General features: G+C 48.0%; 1 protein-coding gene across 1 annotated transcript; it reads left to right on the top strand.

Annotated features, from left to right (window-relative positions):
- Positions 1–17,254: 17,254 nt before the first annotated feature.
- On the top strand, positions 17,255–17,595 carry LOC131480548 (small ribosomal subunit protein eS27-like). The gene has a single exon (XM_058666083.1). It carries the CDS (start codon positions 17,349–17,351, stop codon positions 17,505–17,507), a length of 159 nt encoding a protein of 52 aa, XP_058522066.1. The 5' UTR covers positions 17,255–17,348; the 3' UTR covers positions 17,508–17,595.
- The last annotated feature ends 1,641 nt before the right edge of the window (positions 17,596–19,236 follow it).

The raw sequence follows: 19,236 nt of genomic DNA on the forward strand, positions 1-19,236 counted from the left end.
CCCACCTATCCGGGCTTCTTCGCCCCACCCAATCGCCGAGTGGGGTGGGTCGCCAGCAACCAATCACGCTCGGCAGTCCTGAGGGCGCGAGCCAATCAGCCATGACCGCCTGTTAACCCGGCGACGCCCCTGCCACCGGTGAGCGTGCTTGCTGAAAGTCCGGGGCTGTCTCCCCTAGGTTGGATGTGTGTTTCTGGGACAGAAGAACAAGGAAAGCATCTTTTTGCCTTTGTTTTTTTATGACTCTATAGTACAGTATCTTGTTGCGTTGAAATAGCTACTAAGTGCACGAGTCGGTGTCTCAAGAAAGCTGGTGCCCAAATGCCAGCAAAGAAGTTGGTCAAACAAAGCCTGGGTAGCTTTGGGACAAAGCTGGGAAAGTGGCGCTCTTAGTATGCACACTGATTACAACTTGGTAGCACATGGTTTGTTCTTGTATAACAAGGCTTGTTTAGATTTGTGTTTTAAGCTGAAGCTCTGCATCCTCCCCCGCTGGCTTCCTAATTAGCAAGCGGGGGAAACTTTCAGTGGTGTTTGAAGAGAAAGAGGAGACCCAAGGGAGATGACACCTGTCATCTTAGCCCTCTGCCCATTCCCCTCCTGGGTCTTCACAGATTGTTTTCCCACCACTTGGAAGTTACTGTGGAGAATAAAGGAGATGGCAGCCTTAGTCCAGCTGCACCTTCAGAACAGTGCTCTCACTTTTACCTCATTCGAAGGCACAGAGTTCTAAGACCCGGTTCCTCAGCTTCTACTTACCCTTCTCCATAACCTCCACGTCATACATCCTAGCCTTCTCTACTGGGTCAAATCCCACAGAAACCAATCGTTCAGGTGTTTTAAGATTGCTCAGAAAGTGTCTGTATAAAGTTTGGCTGTTCCCCCAAGACTGACCCACCCCGGCAAAAATGAACAGACTTAGAGGTTTTGCCACTGACCACTGCACAATGTTATGCTACTTTCCAATGAAGAGAGAGTTGAGAAGCTCAAAGATGAATGAATGTTGTTAATAACAGATGAAAATTCAGACCAACATCCCAATTAACTACTTTCCACAGCTCCAATCATTCTAAAACTTAACAATACAGGGGCAAGTGTTGTGGTGCAGTGGGTTAACCTGCCCATTTTGATGCTGGTGCCTACCTCTTGTGTGGGAGTACAGTTCAAGTGCCAGCTCTTCCATTCTGATCCAGCTTACTGCCAAGGCATTCTTGGAGGGCAGATGATGACGGCTGCAGTCCCCGGCTCCCTGCTACTCACATAGGAGATCCACACTGAGCACTGGGCTCCTGGCTTCAGCCTGCCTGGGTCCTGGCTGCTGTGATTTTTTGGGGGCATGAAGAAGAGTCTGGAGGAGTCTCTCTCTCCCCCCTTTCAAGTAGAAGAAAATATAAAAACAAAATAAGTCTCTTATATGCCTCTTTACATAATTTATTAAATTCTTGAATATTCCAGTGGTTTATATAGCTATAAGAATTATCGGGCTTGGCGGCGTGGCCTAGTGGCTAAGGTTCTCGCCTTGATCCCATATGGCCGCTGGTTCTAATCCCGGCAGCTCTACTTCCTCTCTGTCTCTCCTCCTCTCAGTATATCTGACTTTGTAATAAAAATAAAATAAATCTTTAAAAAAAAAAGAATTATCAATGCATATTTTCAACTTCCTAATAATTTTTCTATATTTTATTTTATTTTTTATTTGATATCATTTCATGATAGTTTCATAGGCTCTGGGATTCCCCCAGCCTCTCCTCAAGCCCTCCCCCATACTGAATTCCTTCATATTGTTACAGTAGTACAGATCATATCTAGTCATGATTCCTTCATTGCGGGTATGGGCCATGCTAATTCTTTTTTTTTTTCTTCTTCTTTTTTAAGATGTATTTCTCCCCAGCTGTAGGCAACTGTCCAGGTTGCCTAACACCTAAGCAAATGTTACACTGCTGGGAGCAGCCAGTAGCTGGCAGGCATTCTGGGTCTAGTTAATACCAAATTTGTGTTAACCAGACCCATATGCCAGCAGAGTTGCCTATTCTAAATGTGGGAAAGGTGGGAAATGCCAGACCAGGACAAAGTTAGACCAAGCTTGGCAGTAGCACCAATTGAAATACATGTGAGCTGAGTCTGGGAAGTAAGCCAGGTGGGATCAATCCATAGCACACATGAGTGAGAGCCAGGACAGCAAGCCAGGCTGGGTTAGACCACAAGACCCGCCAGTTCACATGTAGGCTGGGGATGAGTGGGCCAGGCTGGCTTAGGCTGTTGCACCCACCTGCAAGGGCTGAGACTTGGGTGGGCCATGCTGACCAGGCTGTAGCACTTGCTGGCCAATGCTGAAACTGAGGGTGAGTCATCTCAGACTGGGCCACAGCATCTGCTGACATGTACAAGGCCCAGGGCTGGGTACAATCCTGGTAGGGAAACCTTGGAGTCTCCCTTGCTGGGCTGCTGCTTTCACTGGTAAGCATGAGAGTTGGGTCTGGGGGTGGGCTGCTCTGGGCAGGCTGCAGCACCCATCAGCTGGCATTTGAGCTGAGTCTGGAGGCAGAGCAGGCTGGGCTGGACTGCCACATCTGCTGGTGTGAAAGAGAGCCAAAATGGGTACGGATCAGTCTGATTAGACCACAGCACCAGCTGGCAAGTGTTGGGACTGAGTACAAACATGTCAGACTGGAGTGCAGTACCTCCTGGCAGGTTCAAGATCTGGGGCTGGGTATGGGCCTGGTAGGGAAACTATGGGCATTCTCATGCTGGGCTGTAGCTCTTGCTGATGAGCATGGGAGCCAGGATAAGGGCAAGCTAGGCTGGTCAAGGCAGTGGCACCTTTTGGCATATGTGTAGGTTGGGTCTGGGAGTAGGTCAGGCTGAGTAAAGACAAAGCAACCAATAGTGTGCATGAGGGCCAGATGGAGTATGGGACTACCAGGCTAGGCCACAGTCCATGCTAGTACTCATAAAGGCCAGGGCTTGGGGTGGGCCTGGTGGATGTTACTGGGGCTTGCTCTGACTAGGCCTTGACACATGCTGGTGTGAATGAAGACAGGGCCTTGGTGGGCTGGACTAGGCTGCAGCACCTATCAGTTCATGTGAGGGCTGGGACTGGGGATGGACCTGAGTGGCTTCATCCATCAGTTATGTATTGGCTTGTGCGGTAATGAATTGAACCTTACTCTGCACTAGCTGGCACACACAAGGGTCAAGTCTGAGGTCACCCCAGATGAGATTTCTTGGGGGACTTCCCAACCAGTCCTGGCCACAGGGAAAAATTGCAAGATATGTGGTCTTAGAGGACATGTAACAGGACTGGATCTCCGCAGTTAATGATGCTGGTACAATGGACAGTATGGCCAGATATACATGGGGGACAAGACAGCCATCTCAAGACAGTAGAGAATGTGAAGTGCCTTGTCAGAGGATAGAAAGCAGAGTAGGTTGGACAATTCTCCAGGTCAAGCTTTGCAGCAAGTATCTGAGTCTATGGATATACTGAGGTGGACCTAGTCAGCCAATAGATCTCGGAAACATTTTGTCAACCCTAGTGTAATGACCCTAGTGACATCTCAGAACTATCAAAACCATTCAAGTCACATCCTTAGACATTCTTCCACACATTGGGGTCTCTAAAGCATCATCAAATGAATATTGCCTATCCCTAGGTGCTGATGGAGTTTGATGGCAAGGAGCAGTCCCCTCCTTGTCCCTCAGCAGAGCCAAGACATTCACCTTTATCTCCCATGTTGGCCCAAGCACTCATGCCATGTTCTGCTGCTTTTTGCAGGTGTATTAGCAGAGAGCTGGTTTGAAAACGCAACAACTGTGGCATGACTGGTACCTACTTGGGATTCTGGTGTTGTGGGCAACAGTTACATCCATTATTCCATAATACTAGCTCCTGAATTCATCCTAAGAGGCAATGTGAGGGCCCGGCGCGATGGCCTAGCAGCTAAAGTCCTAGTCTTGAACACGCCGGGATCCCATATGGGCCGCCGGTTCTAATCCCGGCAGCTCCACTTCCCATCCAGCTCCCTGCTTGTGGCCTAGGAAGGCAGTCGAGGACAGCCCAAAGCCTTGAAACCCTGCACCCATGTGGGAGACCCGGAAGAAGTTCCTGGCTCTTGGCTTTGGATCGGCTCAGCACGAGCCATTGCAGCCACTTGGGGAGTGAATCATTGGACGGAAGATCTTCCTCTCTGTCTTTGCTCCTCTCTGTATATCTGACTTTGTAACAAAAGAATAAATAAATCTTAAAAAAAAAAAAAGAGGCAATGTGAAGCTAAAGGCTGGCTATGAGCCAGACTAAGAAGCAGCCTGTGCTATAAACATAAATTAAAAAAAAAAATTTTATTGTTGGACCTGGCGCAGTAGCCTAGCAGCTAAAGTCCTCACCTTGAACGTTCTGGGATCCCACACGAGCTCCAGTTCTAATCCCAGCAGCTTCGCTTCCCATCCAGCTCCCTGCCTGTGGCCTGGAAAAGCAGTCGAGGATGGCCCAAAGCCTTGGGACTCTGAACCTGCATGGGAGACCTGGAGGAGGCTCCAGACTCCTGGCTTCAGATCGGTGCAGCACCGGCTGTTGTGCTCACTTGGGGAGTGAATCATTGGATGGAAGATCTTCCTCTCTGTGTCTCTTCCTCTCTGTGTGTATCTGACTTGGCATTAAAAATAAAATAAATCTTTAAAAAATTATTTATTTTTCTAGGAAAGGCAGATTTACAGAAAGGAGATACAGAAAGATCTTTCACCTGCTGGTTCACTCCCCAAGTGGCTGCATTGGCCAGAACTGAGCTGATCCAAAGCTAGGAGCAAGGAGCTTCTTTCAGGTCTCCCATGTGGGTACAGGGGCCTAAGGCTTTGGGCCGTCCTCCACCGCTTTCCCAGGCCACAGGCAGGCAGCTGGAAGGGAAGCGGGGCAGCTGGGGCATGAACTGACACTCATATGGGATCAGCCAATTGAGCCATTGCGTTAGCACTGAACTATAAATTTCTAATAGTGATTGAAGCTGTGGGTGAGTAAAATAAACAGAGAGCCTGATTCTGAAGCTGGTTGAACAACTCTTTATCAGCCAGGTAGGAAAGGATGAACCTGTTGACAACAGCAGCAAAACAATCAACTAGTTGGGGAGAAGCCCACAATGGCTGAATCATGGAAGTCCCAGAAAAGGTTATCTCAAGGTGGTAGGTAGCAGTGTCCTCAACTGATTACAAGCCAAGGAGGACTGAAATTTCCAGTGGATTTCCTCCCAGAAGATCATGGTCTTTGGTCTGAATATGGTTTGACCCCCACACTACTTAAGGCCCAAAGTTTTTTTTTAAATTTCTTTCTTTATCTTTCCATTGGCTGGTTTACTCTCAAATGCTGCAACAGTTGGGGCTGGGCCAGAGCAAATAAGAATTTTATCCAGATCCTGCAAATGAGTGGCACAGACACAAGCACTTGGGTAATTTTCCTGCTACCTTCCAGGCACATTAGCTGAGAGCTGAACCAGAAGTTACTGACAAGTCAAGCATGTATCCAAAAGATCAGAGGCAGCAGCCTAGTAGCTGCTGAGAGCACCTGGGCTGGGTCAGACGCAATGCTTGAGGCCCTGCCTACAGCCACTGCTGCCACGTGGTGAGCTGGGCCTGGGCGGCCAGTGTGCCATTTGGCACCAGGCTCCACCTGCTAGCCGCCTGGTGGTGAGCTCTGGGGTCTTGGGGGTGTGGAATTGCTTCCTAGGTACGTCCATGAATGAGGTCACTGTGTGAATTGGTGAGAAATCAATCCTGAGGGGCTCCCAACGACAGGGTAACTTTTCCTTGAAGGTAAGCGAGGGTACTGAGACCAGGGTGGTTTGAAGGAGAGAGACTGGATAATCTGAATGGGTCAGACTGATACACCAATCCACTTGTGAGTCCTGTGTAGAACTTGTTATCACCAAACAATGCTGATCACCACAAACCAGTCCAAGCGAAAGCTAAGGCTGGGTGCCTGTGTAGCAGCACTAGATCCTAGTACCTGACAGAATGTTGGATCAGGGGACGGGTCACATCAGGCAGGGCCATGATACTAAGCAGTGCATGAGAGAATCAGGTCCAGGGGTAGATTCTGTGGTGGATGGGTGGGGTTTGGGTGGGCCCAACCCGTGGGCCCAACCCTGTGGAAATACAAGTCCTGCTGGTTAGCTCAGGAGTTGGGGTGGTAATGGGCTGAGCTAGGTGAGACCATGGAACCTTCCCGACAACAGTCTGGGCAGGACAAGGCAGTAGCACTTGCATGCGGATCGTAACACAGGATGTGGGGTGGGCCAGGCTGCAACGTTCACCAGCTCGTATAAAGCCACGATGGAAGGGCAGACTATGCTGGGCACTGGCCTAACACCCACTGGCATGTGTGAGATATGGGTCTGGGAGTTGGTCAAGTGGGGGAATTTGGGAAACTAGTGGGTCATAACTTTCACTGATGATCACATGGTCCAGGCCTAGGGGTCGGACAAGCTGGGCAGTTACTCCAACGGCTGGCTAAAGTGTGGATTGGTTATGGAAGGGGGCAAACTGGGCAGGGCCGATCAAACTTTAGCTTACCAGCAAGAACAGAAATCAGGCTGGAACACAGGTAATGCCAAGCTAGGCTCTTTTTTTTTTTTTTTGAGGGAGGGGTCCCAAAACAGTTCTTAATAATTTATCATTTTAAAAATAATTATTACATGGTTGATCAGAGTGGGAAGGAGCAAGGCTTAAAGAAAATTGGGTGAATTCATTGCTTTCAAATTTGCTATTTCTTTTTGTTGTTACTGGGGCAAGGGGAGAAACAAAGGGAAACACTACTCACGACTTTTCACACATCCCAATAACCAGGGATGAGGAACCGCCACCTCATTTCAACCCAGAGTCTCAATGTGTACATATTCCGAGGGTTCTGTCCAAGTGGTTTGGATAATTCTGAAATGCTGCCGATTTCACCGATCCAAGGATGATGTTGCCCTCCCAATGTCCATTGGCTCCATTCACTGAAACTATTTGCTGTGCTCATTTGTTTGGGTTGTTGTCCAGTAAGTTCTGTTCTTCTGCCATAGCACCAAATGTGCTGCCTTATTCTCCTTTTACAACAGGGCCTGTGTCCAGTGCTCTACCTTTTTCATTAAGTAGGGCATGTTCTTGCTGACAAATCCAAGAAGCTGGGCAAGGTGTCCCAAGTATCGCCAGATTCTTCATCCCTGGGGCTCTTGAATCTGACACCCACCTATTCTGCGGGCCCTGGGACTCAGACCAGGAGACCCAAGCCCTGCCAAATTCCCCACCCAGGGATTCACAGAACCAACATCCACCTAAAAGATGGGCCCCAGGATCTAGGCCAAGTGACCCACACTCCACCCATTGGCAAATGCCAAGGTGAGGGGGGCCATGCCAGACTGGGCCGTAGTACCCAACCAGCACACATGAGAACCAGGCAGTGGAGGAGGGGCAAAGTGGGTTTGGCGAATGTGGAGGGCTCCCCTGCTGAACCACCACTCCCACTGGAGAGCATGAATTGGGATGGGGGCAGACCAGAACAGGCAGGGCTACAACACCTGTGGGCCTCATGTGAGCTAGATCATGGAAAAGCCAGGCTGGACTGACTGTTTTTACTGGTGCAAGCATAAATCAGAGTGGGTGAGAGTTGGTTGGATTTTGCCACAGCATCAGCTGGCAGATGCTGGCACTGGGGTCTAATTCTGTCAAATTAAACAGCAGAACCACCAGGAGAGTACATAGTCTGGGAATGGGGGTAGCCTAGCAGGGAAACAGTGGGCACCTCCCTCTTGGGTTACCACTCCCACAGGAGAGCATGAAAACTGGGACTGGGGTAGGGGTGGCTAGACAGAACAGCACCTGCCAGTATGTGTGTGGGCTGGATAGTGGGGCTGGTTGGGTTGAACTAGGCTTCAATGTCCATTGACATGTATAAGAGCTGAATGGGATGGGGGATAGACTGGACCAGTCTTCTCTACATACTGGTAAGCACGGGAATCAGGGCAGAGGGTGGGCCTGGTGAGGGTTATTGCAGGTCACTCAGACTAGGCTGCAGCTCCCACTGGTTTGTGTGAGGTCCGAGCGTGTGGTGGGCAGAATCAGGCTGTATTGCAACACCCATTGGTTTGTGTGGGAGACAGGGCTGGAAACAGAACTGACCCAGTGATCACAACCACCAGCATATGCATAAGCTAACTGGGATGACAGACTGTGTCGCATCCTGAACTGGCATGCACACACAAGAATCAGGTCTGGGATCACCGCAAAGTTTCTTTGGAGATCCCTCCAACTAAACTGCTGATCGCAGAACCCCAATCATAAAGATCATAAAGAGAAGTGCAGGTTCCATGGTCTGACCACGGAGTACAAGTGTCAAAGCTGAGCCTCCTCAGAGGCTTAGATGGAGCAGTGGACAGCATATCCAGGTGCACATGGAGGATATGGCAATCCATTGAAAGCTGTAGAGGACACCTGGTACCACAACAGAGGACAGAATAAATCAATCAACTACCCCAGCCATGTGTTGGCAGTGAAAATCTGGGCAAACGGAGACTCTAAGGTGGACTATGTCAGCCAGTGGATTCTGGAGAGATTTTATTGTGCATGGAGTGGTGAGATAAGCAGCAATTCAAAATTATTGAACTGTCAAAAACCACTTGAGCAGGACCCTCAGAGCATGCCCCATGTTGGGGGGCCTGGGATGGGTGGGAGGCTGGGTGGGGCTTCTCCCTTTATCTCCCTCCTTATCCCAGATACAGAAAAAAAAATGTGGAAACAATGGTCTTACCCACTTTCCTGTAGCCCTTGACCCTTTGTGCCCTAATCAACTAAATAAAGATGATTAAAATAAAATACTACTTTAAAAATATCAGAGGCAAAGGAATGATAAAGGAAAAGCCAGGGCTACTGTTGTGCAGCAACAAGTTGAGCCCAGTTTGTGGTGGGGACATTCCATATCAGAGCACTCCTCTGCTTCAGACTCAGCTCCCTGCTAAAGTGCCTAGGAAAGTAACAGATGATCTCAGAGTTTATGCCCTTACCACCCATGTAGGAAGACCCAGATGGGAGCTCCTGGCTTTAGTCTGGCCTAATCTGGCCATTTGGGAAATGAACCAGTGAATGGAAGATCTCTTTCTCTCTTCCTTTCTTTTGGTTGCTCGGTCTTTGAAATAAATAAATAAATAAAAAGAAAGAAAGAAAGAGCAGAAAGGCAAAAGTCAAACATCTCCCTTCATCCTTTTTCCTCTCCTATCATTCTCATGACAGATATGCTTCAGGAAATTCACTTTCATTGTGTAATTCTGTTCTAGCTGAACTCACTGCTTCCCGGCCTTACACATTTAGGAGATAATAAGCGTGTTTGACTGACAGAACCAGGTTAAACACACTAGTACATTATAAAAGTGATATAAGTGCTTATATTTCTTTTTAAAAATTCCTTCAGTCAATGAAATAGATCTATGCCAAGTATTTTGGTAGGAATATCACACGCACATAACAAGCATACATACACAGAAAACACATATTAGAAGCAGGTCTTAGAGTTTTCTTAGAATTGTTTGCCAGTTTCCAGATAATTTTTCTTCCCCTCTTTGGATTACCTGTTCCGACTTTCTATGCAGTTGTTAGCTAGGCAACCTGACATTTGGCGTTCCAAAGAGAGGACACTCTGATCAAACAAAGTAGACAATTCACAACTGAAACACAAAGAACTTTGGTCTAAATGCCAACTTATTTGTCCAAAAAAGGGATAGGTAAAGTTAAGACAAATTGACCAGGAAAAGCACCTTCAAAGGTATGATTTAGTCTTTTATTTCTGGCTTAGAAAAAAAGATGCCTTTACAAACAGGAGATGGAGTTCCTTTATGGATGTAAATTTATTTTATAACCAGCTAAAATGCCAGAAAGTTGTACTGTATAGACCCCTGATTGATCTTTTAAACTTATATTTTTAAAATGTTTTTATATTTGAAAGCTAGAGCAACATAGAAAGAAAGAGTGAGAGAGAGTGAAACAGAGAGAGAGAGAGAGAGATCTGCTGGCTTACAGTTCAAATGCCCCCAGCAGTCAGAACTGTGTCAGGCTGAAGCCAGGAGCCAGGAACTCCACCTGAATGACATATGTGGGTGCAGGGACTCAAATAGTTGGATGATCACTTGCTTGCTACCTCCCAATACACATTATCAGGAAGATGGATCAAACCAGCATTTGGAAATCCCAAGCAGTGACTTTAACCAAAAAATCACAACATCCACCCCAAATGTTTTTTTTTTCCCTTGAACTTTAAAAATATTTATTTATTTGAAAGAGTTACAGAGAGAGAAAGAGAGAGAGAGAGAGAGAGAGAGAGAGAGAGAGAGAGAGATATTTTCCATCTGCTAATTCACTCCCCAAATATCCACAAGAACCAGAGAGAGGTCTGAAGCTTCTTGGCAGCAACCCAAGCACTTGGGCCATCCCCCCCTGCTTTCCCAGGCACATAAGCAGGGACTTGTATTGAAAGTAAAGTAGTTGGGACGCAAACCTGCGCCCATATGGGATGCTAGCAGTGCAGGCAGTAGCTTTTTCTTTTTAATTAAAACAGTTTATTTAATATTATTATTATCTTTTATTGGAAAGGCAGATCTATAGAGAGGAGAGACAGAGAAAGATCTTTCATCGTCTGGTTCACTCTTCAAATGGCAGCAACGGTCGTAGCTGAGCCGATCTGAAGCCAGGAGCCAGGAGCCAGGAACTTCCTCTGAGTTTCCCACATGGGTATAGGGTCCCAAGTCTTTGGGCCATCCTCTACTGCTTTCCTAGGCCTCAGGCAAAGAGTTGGATGGGAAGTGGGGCCAGTGGGTCACAAACTAGCACCCATATAGAATCCTGGCGCTTGCAAGATGAGGATTTAACCATTGAGCCAAATACACTAACCTGTTCCTTTCGAAATTATCATCACCTATCAGTTCAGTTGAAATCTTCCACCTGTAGTGGACACCATTGGAAGTGTCCAGATGCCCCTGGGGTCACAGGTGAGTAAACATCTTGGGAGCCAGACCAGATAACCAAGCAAAGTTCAGGACCCATATTTTTTTCTTAATTACTAGCTTCAGGAATAGCACAGAGAAAGCATTTTTTTTTTTCATGCTTGCTTCACCAGAGGGCTTAGCCTTTATAAATTCTTTTTGTCTTTGGGGACAGGAAGTAGTTAATTGACAAAGTTTTATCAGATCTTTTAAAAGAAGCAATAAAATAATTTTTAAATTTTAAATGTCAATTGTAAACAATCTGTTGTAAGAGCTTGCTTTGTAAAAAACAAACTTGTGAAAGTGTTTACTATCTTTTAATAATGAATTTATTTTATTTTTGATGATGTTCGTATAAGTTAGGAAGGATATATATCTATGTGGACCACTGATTAGGGTGGGGGAGGGCCAAGACATGGGGGAAAATGATTGTGCTTTCAATTTTTTTTTCTTTCCGTATCTGGGGTTAGGGGTTAGAGAAGGGGAGAGCGCAACTCTCAACAGCCAAACCACATCACTACCCGGGGATAGGGGATGGCTATCCGATGTTATCCCAGGGGCTTTGGTGTGGAACGTGTTCCCAGAGTACTGCTTAAGTGGGTTCGATAGTTCTGACATGTTGATTTTATTGATCCAAGGTTGAAGAAATTCTTCCAAAGTTCATTAGCTGACATAGTCCACCCACCCACCCACATACTTGCTGTCAAAACTTGACTGGGACAGTTGTCCTGTTTGTTCTGCCATCCAACGTACCCTATATCCTCCATAGGCCTCAATGATCTGTCTATGTTCCCCATGTGCATCCGGCCTTGCTGTCCATTACCCAGGCCTCAGCAACTGAGGAAGCCCAGTTCTGTGTAACCGCAGACCCTGCGGTTTTCCCCATGGTTGGAATTTTGTGTCCAGTGCTCCAGTTGAAGGAATCCCCAAAGGAACCTCGCCAGAGGTGGCCCAAGACCTGATTCCTGTGTGTACTATCCAGTTAGGGGTCTGACTGATCACCCACATCAGCCTACTCACATACTGGTAGTTGCAGTCATCTGGTCAGTTCTGTCTCCAGCCCCACCGCTTATGCAAGCTGACAGATGCTGTGGTCCAGTCTAACCCTGCCCACCACACACCCAGTCATCATGTATACCAGCAGGAACTGCAGCCTAGTTGGAGAGGCCCCCAATAACCTCCACCAGGTCCATCCCTAGCCCCAGTTCCTGCACATGCCAGTATGTGCAGCAGACTGGTCTGATCTGTCCCGCATCCCATTTGACTCTCACACACCAATGGGTGCTGTAGCCTAGCTCAGCCTGATCGATCCCACTTTCCAGCCCTCACTTAATGCCGGTGGGTACTGTTGCCTGTCTAGCCAGGCCTACCCCTAGCCCTGGTTCTCATGCTCACTGGTGGGAGCTGCAGCCCATTAGAGGGTTGCCCTAGTTTCCCTACTAGGCCCACTCCTAGCCCTGGACTTTGCACTTTCCAGGTGTTACTGTGCTCTAACCTAATAGGGCTTACCTCCAGTCCCTACACGTGCCAGCTGATGTTGTGGCAAAGCCCGACTAGCCTGTACTTACTCTGTCTCATGCATGTACCAGTGGATACAGTCGCTTAGCCCAGCCTGGTTCTCCCCCTAACCCAGCTTACCTGCAGGCCAACAGGTGTTTTAGCCCTGCCCAGCCTAGTCCATCACAAAGTCCCAGCTATCACGCTTACCATCTGGAGCAGTGGTCCAGTAGTTTCCCTTTTGGGCTCCTCATCCGCCTCAACCCTGCCTGCCAAGTGTTACATGTTCTGGTGGGTGCTGTGGCCCAGGCTGGCATGGCTCACCTTGCCTTGGCATTCACTGGCGGATGCTATAGCCTGGCTTGACCTGGCCTGCTCCCCAGTTCCAGTCTGGTCAGCCCCCAATCCCAGCCCTAATGTGAACTGGCTGGTATTGCAGTCTAACCCAGACTGTCCCACATTCTGTATTGTTTCTCACATCTGCCAGTGGGTGCTATGAACTGGCCCAGTCTGGCCCACCCCCAGACCTGAGCCATGCATATACTGGCTACTGTAACCTGGCTTTTTCCTGGGCTGCTCCCAGCCTCAGTTCTTGTGCTTACCTGCAGGGACTGCATCCTGACAGAGGAGTTCCCCAAACTCCTGTATCAGGTCACCTTCCGGTTGCAAATCCGTGCATACTGATGGGTTCTTGGCCCAAAACCTGTCCTGGCATGTACATTGGCCTTGTCCATTATGGCTCTGACTGTTGGGTACTACAGCCCAATCCCAACTGGCCCACCCCCACATCCAGCTTTCATGTGGCTCAGTGGGTGCCAGGACCTAACCCTGCCTGCCCTATACCTACTGTGGCTCTTGTGAGTACCAGCAGGTGCTGGAGCCTAACCCAGTCTGGTACACCCCAGATTCAGTCCACACCTATGTCAAAGGATGCTTCAGCCATGCACAGCCCAGTTTACCACCCCCATTCCAGTTCTCACGCTTATCAGTGGGAATTGCAGCCCAGTCAAGGTGACCTATTAGCTCCCTGACCAGGCTCACTCTTAGCCACAGACCTTGTATGTACCAGTGGATGCTCTGACCCAGTGCAGCATAATTCTATTACTTGCCTTGACCTTTGCCACTGGATGCTGTAGCTTGGCCTGGCTCAGCCAGCCCCTAGTCCCAACCCTCACTGGTGCTTGCTGGAGTCTAGCCCTGCCCAGCCTACTCTCATCCCTGGCTTTCATGCAACCCAGTAGGCGTGATAGTCTAGCTTCACCCAGCATAGCCCATAGCACAGCACCCCATCCTCGCTTGTGCATATGCCAGTGTGCTATGGTTTGGCTCAGCCTGTTCCAGCACACCTACCCAAACCCAACCCACACCCTGACAAAATGTGGAGCAGCCTTGTCCAGCCTGACCAACACCCACCCTGATGCATGTACTCACCAGTGGGAAATACAGCCCACCAGGGATGTTTCCCAGATTCCCCCACCAGACCCATTCTCAGACCCAGATCTCATTCATGCCAGTGGATGTTAGACCCTTATCCAGCACAGTCTACCCTGCCACCCAGTCTCAGCCTTTGTGTGTGCTGGTGAAATCTGTAGCTTGGCTCACCCCACATTCAATTATTGGGTATGCCTGTGGGTGCTACAGTCTGGATCAGCCTGGCCTGTTTCCAACTTCAGTAACCATGAGAACTGTTTTCTATGGTCATGCCTAGCTCAGCCTGTCACCACCCCCAGCTCTTGAGCAAACCAGCAGATGTAACAGTTCTCAGGTGGTGAGTCCACATGTCCCTCACAGAATCTGCTCCCTAGTCTAGTTCTCTCTCATGCTAGCTAGTGTCATGGCCCAGCCTAATGTTACCCATCCCCTGTTTTGACACTCACTAGCAGGTACTGTGATCAAGCCCTGCAAGGTAGGACTGCTTTTATATATATCTAAAAGCACAAGCAGGCTCGTGGGGGCCAATATATATATATATATATATATATATATTTTATATATATATATAAAACAAATATTTATTTATTTATTTATTTACTTATATTGGAAAGTCAGGTTTACAGAAAGAAGGAGAGACAGAGAAAGATCTTCTATCTACTGGTTCACTCCCCAAGTGGCCACAATGGCTGGAGCTGAGCTGATCCAAAGCCAAAAAAGCCAGGAGCTTCTTCCGGAGCTCCCAAGTTGGTGTAGGGTCCCAAGGCTTTGGGTTGCCTTCTACTGCTTTCCCAGGCTACAGGCAGGAAGCTGGATGTGAAGTAGAGCAGCTGGGATATCAACTGATGCCCATATGGGATCCTGGTGCATGTAAGGCAAGGACTTTAGCTACTAGACTCCTGTGCAAGTCCCCCAGCCTAAGCTTTCATGTCCACTGGTAGGTGGTGATAAGTGGTGGTTGATACTGATTAGCCCAACTCAGGTCTTCTACAAGTGCAGGTATTTTTTTCTGACCCAGAAAGTTCTCTAGTTTTCCTCCTCAAAACCCCTTCGGTTTTAGTCCCCATACTTACTTGCAACTACAGTGGCCTTACACGTGGAAATCTCCCAGAAGTCATTCCTTACCTGAAATGTATTTCCTCAGTGGTCTCCCCTCCCTCATAATCCATACCCCCTTTTCCTGAACAATTCCCTGGGCCTGAGAATGCATTGTTTCCACAGCCTGGACTTCTGGCTAGGTGGCATGCTGGCCTGGAGCCCTGCCCACCTACCCAGGACCCAAGTGCATGCCCAGTTTCCTAGAACCAATCCTCTGGCTTGCAGGCCAGCCTAGGACCCTAGCCCTCAGTCTACCTGAGACCCAAGCATGTTCCCAGTTCCTCAAGGCCAGTCCAGTAGCACAGCATGCAATCATGCTTACCTGGGGCTCTCCCCTCCCCACTTTCCTAGGATCAAGCACATGCAGAGATCCCCAGGCTAGTTCTGCCTGCCTGGGCACAAGCCCTCAGTTCCCTGCAAATCCTCACTCCCAGGCCCCCACGAGCCTGCCTGTGCCAGCATTAACCAGGCACTTGCACTGACCTGACTGCAATTTATGAGGCCAAATATTTGTGCTTGCAAAAGGCAGGCCAGGTAGAGAGGGCACCCAATCTTTACAAATTGGGTTCTTATTTTTATGTTGGCTCTTGGGCTCTCAGAAATGAAGTCTGAAAGATAGTGTACCTAGGGGATAGGTAGTCGTGTAAACTATTAGTTTGTAAATGCCCTGATTGCCTGCAAGGTGTGGTTTTGCTTCTGAGATCTCCTGGGGCAGCTTAGTCAATGCTTTTTCTTGGCTAGCATGCGGGAAAGGAAGAGGACACAATCCACATACCTACAAATACTAGAGCTTATATTCATGCCTCCCATGCCACAGTCAGTTACCTTCAACACTTCAGCTTTTGCCACCACCAATGCTTTCTCCTATGCAAACAAACCTTTGATCTGGGTACAAACCAGCCCTAGTGAACTGAAGGCCAAGACAAGGGACGGAAGGCAGGAAGAGCAGAGTCTTGGCTGACAGGGACACACAAACCTCCAGAGTTATTGAGCAAGACAAGGGAGCCATGAAGGAGTGAGGTGTACCTCCCCCGCTTGGTTCAAAGGTAGAGTCATCAGCAGTTTCCTCCGGGTTCCTTTGCTGGTCACTAGACGGACCTCGATTGCTTTATTTCTTATTCTAGCACTCATCATTTCATTCCATGAAACAGAACAAACAGGAGCAAACTTGGTTTTATAGAAGACTTGAAAACAGCAGAAACAAAAAGGGGATTGGTGATTTCATAGTTAAGTTTCACAAGGTAAGGACAAGGGACCACAATAATAGGGAAAAAACCAAATTAACAGCAAGTTACTTCAAGTAACATTTATAGTCCAGCTGTTATGTAGAAAGTTAGAAATCAGCCCATGTGCATGTGAGAGCCTGAGGAACAAAGCTCCCGCCAATAGGAATGGAACAACCTGGGGGAGGCTGGCGAGCACACCTTGACAGCAGCAAGAAAGTCCTTTATAGGAGATCCCAGCCTTCTGTTCCCTCCCAGCAAGGGAAGCTCCTCCAGAAGAACTGCTTCTGCCGGTGGCCAGAAGGGCTACTTGGATAATGCTGGGTAATAAGAACTTCATATTACAGAGGCCTGTGCCAAGGCATAGCAAGCCAATTCTTTTCCTATGGTCCTGGCATCCCATATGGGGACTGGTTTGTGTCCTGGCTGCTCCACTTCCCATCCAATTCCCTGCTTTTGGCCTGGGAAAGCAGTGAATGGCTCAAGTCCTTGGGCTCCCTGTACCCATGTAGGAGCTGCTGGCTCTTGGTTCAGCTCCAGTCATTGCAACCCCTTGGGGAGTGAACCAACAGATGGAAGATCTTACTTTGTCTCTCCTTTTCTCTGTAACTTTACCTTTCAATAAAAATAAATCTTATCCAGGCAGTTGCTGCTGAGCTGCTGCTCATGTCAGCTACACCGGGCTCGAAGGGGGCTGCCGAATTCCTGTGACTGGCCAGAGATTAGCTACACCCCTCCTTGGAGGAGGGAAAGAAGCATAAAAAGAAACGGCTGGTCCAGAGTCCAAACTCTTACTTTTTTTTTTTTTTAAGACTTATTTATTTTTATTGCAAAGTCAGATATACAGAGAGATAGAGAAAGATCTTCTGTCCGATGATCAACTCCCCAAGTGACCATAACAGCCAAAACTGCACCGATCTGAAGCCAGGAGCCAGGAGCTCTTCCGGGTCTCCCACGCAGGTGCAGGGTCCCAAAGCAATGGGCCGTCCTCAACTGCTTTTTCAGGCCGCGGGGATTAGAACTGGCAACCATATGGGATCCTGGTGCATTCAAGGCAAGGACTTCAGTGACTAGGCTACCGCGCCGGGCCCCAAACTCTTGCTTTATGAATGTAAAATCTCTAGGCTGGTATAAGATCACCACAGTGTTCAGCCATGCCCGGATGATGGGTCTCTGTGTGGATTGCTCCACTGTGCTGTGTCAGCTCATGGGAGGGAAGGCCCAGCTCACAGAAGGCTGTTCCTTTAGAATAAAGCAACACTAATGACCCATGCTAATTTCTGGATTCGTGTTTTCTCACAGAAAGCCTTATCATAAGTTCAGATATTCTGGTGAATCTACAAAGATAATGTAATTTTACAAGGTGTACAAATTATCCCCTATTTTGATGTCAGTTTTTCAATAAAGTTTTGATTATGGGCACCAGTTCCAATCTCTGTGGCACCCTTTCCAACCAGCTCTCTGCTTGTGCCCTAGAAAAGCAGTCGAGGACAGCCCAAAGCCTTGGGATCCTGCACCAATGTGGGAGATCCGGAAGAGGCTCTGGGCTCCTGGCTTCGGATCAGTGCAGTACCGGCCGTTGTAGTCACTTGAAGAGTGAATATTCGGATGGGAGATCTTTTTCTCTGTCTCTCCTCCTTTATATATCTGACTTTGTAATAAAAAAATAAATCTTTATTAAAAAAGAAAAATACGCATTTTCTTTAGATTTATGTGTATTGGTTTGCCTAAGTTAATAGAGCATACATATGTATGGTTTTAGACCCATCCATTCAGTAAGCTAGGTCAGGCATTTCCTTTGGTGTGTGCAGACACTAAGGAGACACCACCCCTTCTCAGTCTGTCTTTCAACAATCTTCAGAACTCCTGACATAACCGGGTCCCTTCCATTCCCACTATTTTTGGTACTTGTCTGTCTGCAGTCAGCTCCACGCGGAGACTGTTGTCAAAAGGGTTAGTTGTTTTTACTCGGCAGGATTGTCCTGAGGATGATAGGCAAATGCTTAGCAGTGACATAAGCACCAGTGACATGGCCCATTTCAAGTGCTTGGTTAGAACTTAATCCCCACTCCTCTGGAACAACCCTTACAAACCCAACCACGGGCTCTTGCTCAATTCATCTACACTCTGCTGGAGCCCCTCAGCAGCCCAAGTAGCCTCTAATGGTTACTCTGCCTTCAAGCCCTGATCCAACTCCTTCATAAAGCCTCTTCCAACACACAAGCCCAGTTTACTACTAGAAGATTCAATCATACCACACAAGCAGCCATTACTTAAGTGCTGTCTTTCGTAATCCAACCTGTTTACCTACTGCCCTTTCCATTTCCCAAACTGTAGGTTATCTGTCAGGCTCTGATTGTCAGCCTATTTAACCGATAAGACAATTTTCCGCTAGGGTGGAGTGTCACTTGGCTTCACTGGTTAGCTCTGGGCACAGATGTTGAAAGGTAGAGTGCACACCTTAGATGCAGAAATTGGGAGGGTTTAGAAAGAATGCACAATGAGCAACATAAAACTGTGCCTTTGATAAGCCAGAGGGGAGACCTATAGACTAGAGCTATTTTTGGAATCAGGCCTAGGACTGCCTGTATACAGCAAACAGTAGGTGTACACCAATCACAGGCAGAGGGCCTGGCACAGCAGCCTAGCTGTTAAAGTCCTCATCTTGCATGCACTGGGATCCCATATGGGCACCAGTTCTAATCTCACTGTCCACGCTTCCCATCCAGCTCCCTGCTTGTAGCTTGGGGAAAGCAGCTGAGGAAGGCCCAAAGCTTTGGGACCCTGCACCTGGCTGGGAAACCTGGATGAAGCTCCAGGCTCCTGACTTTGAATCGGCTCACCTTCAGCCGTTGCGGCTGCTGAGGGAACAAACCAATGGATGGAAAATCTTCCTCTCTGTCTCTTCTCTGTATATCTGACTTTCCAATAAAAATAAATAAATCTTTTTAAAAAATCACAGGGAGAGGTACAGAAAAAAAAAGCCAATAATG

This window comes from Ochotona princeps, chromosome 6 (assembly GCF_030435755.1).
Source record: "Ochotona princeps isolate mOchPri1 chromosome 6, mOchPri1.hap1, whole genome shotgun sequence".
In the NCBI taxonomy this organism is placed as follows: Eukaryota; Metazoa; Chordata; class Mammalia; order Lagomorpha; family Ochotonidae; genus Ochotona; species Ochotona princeps.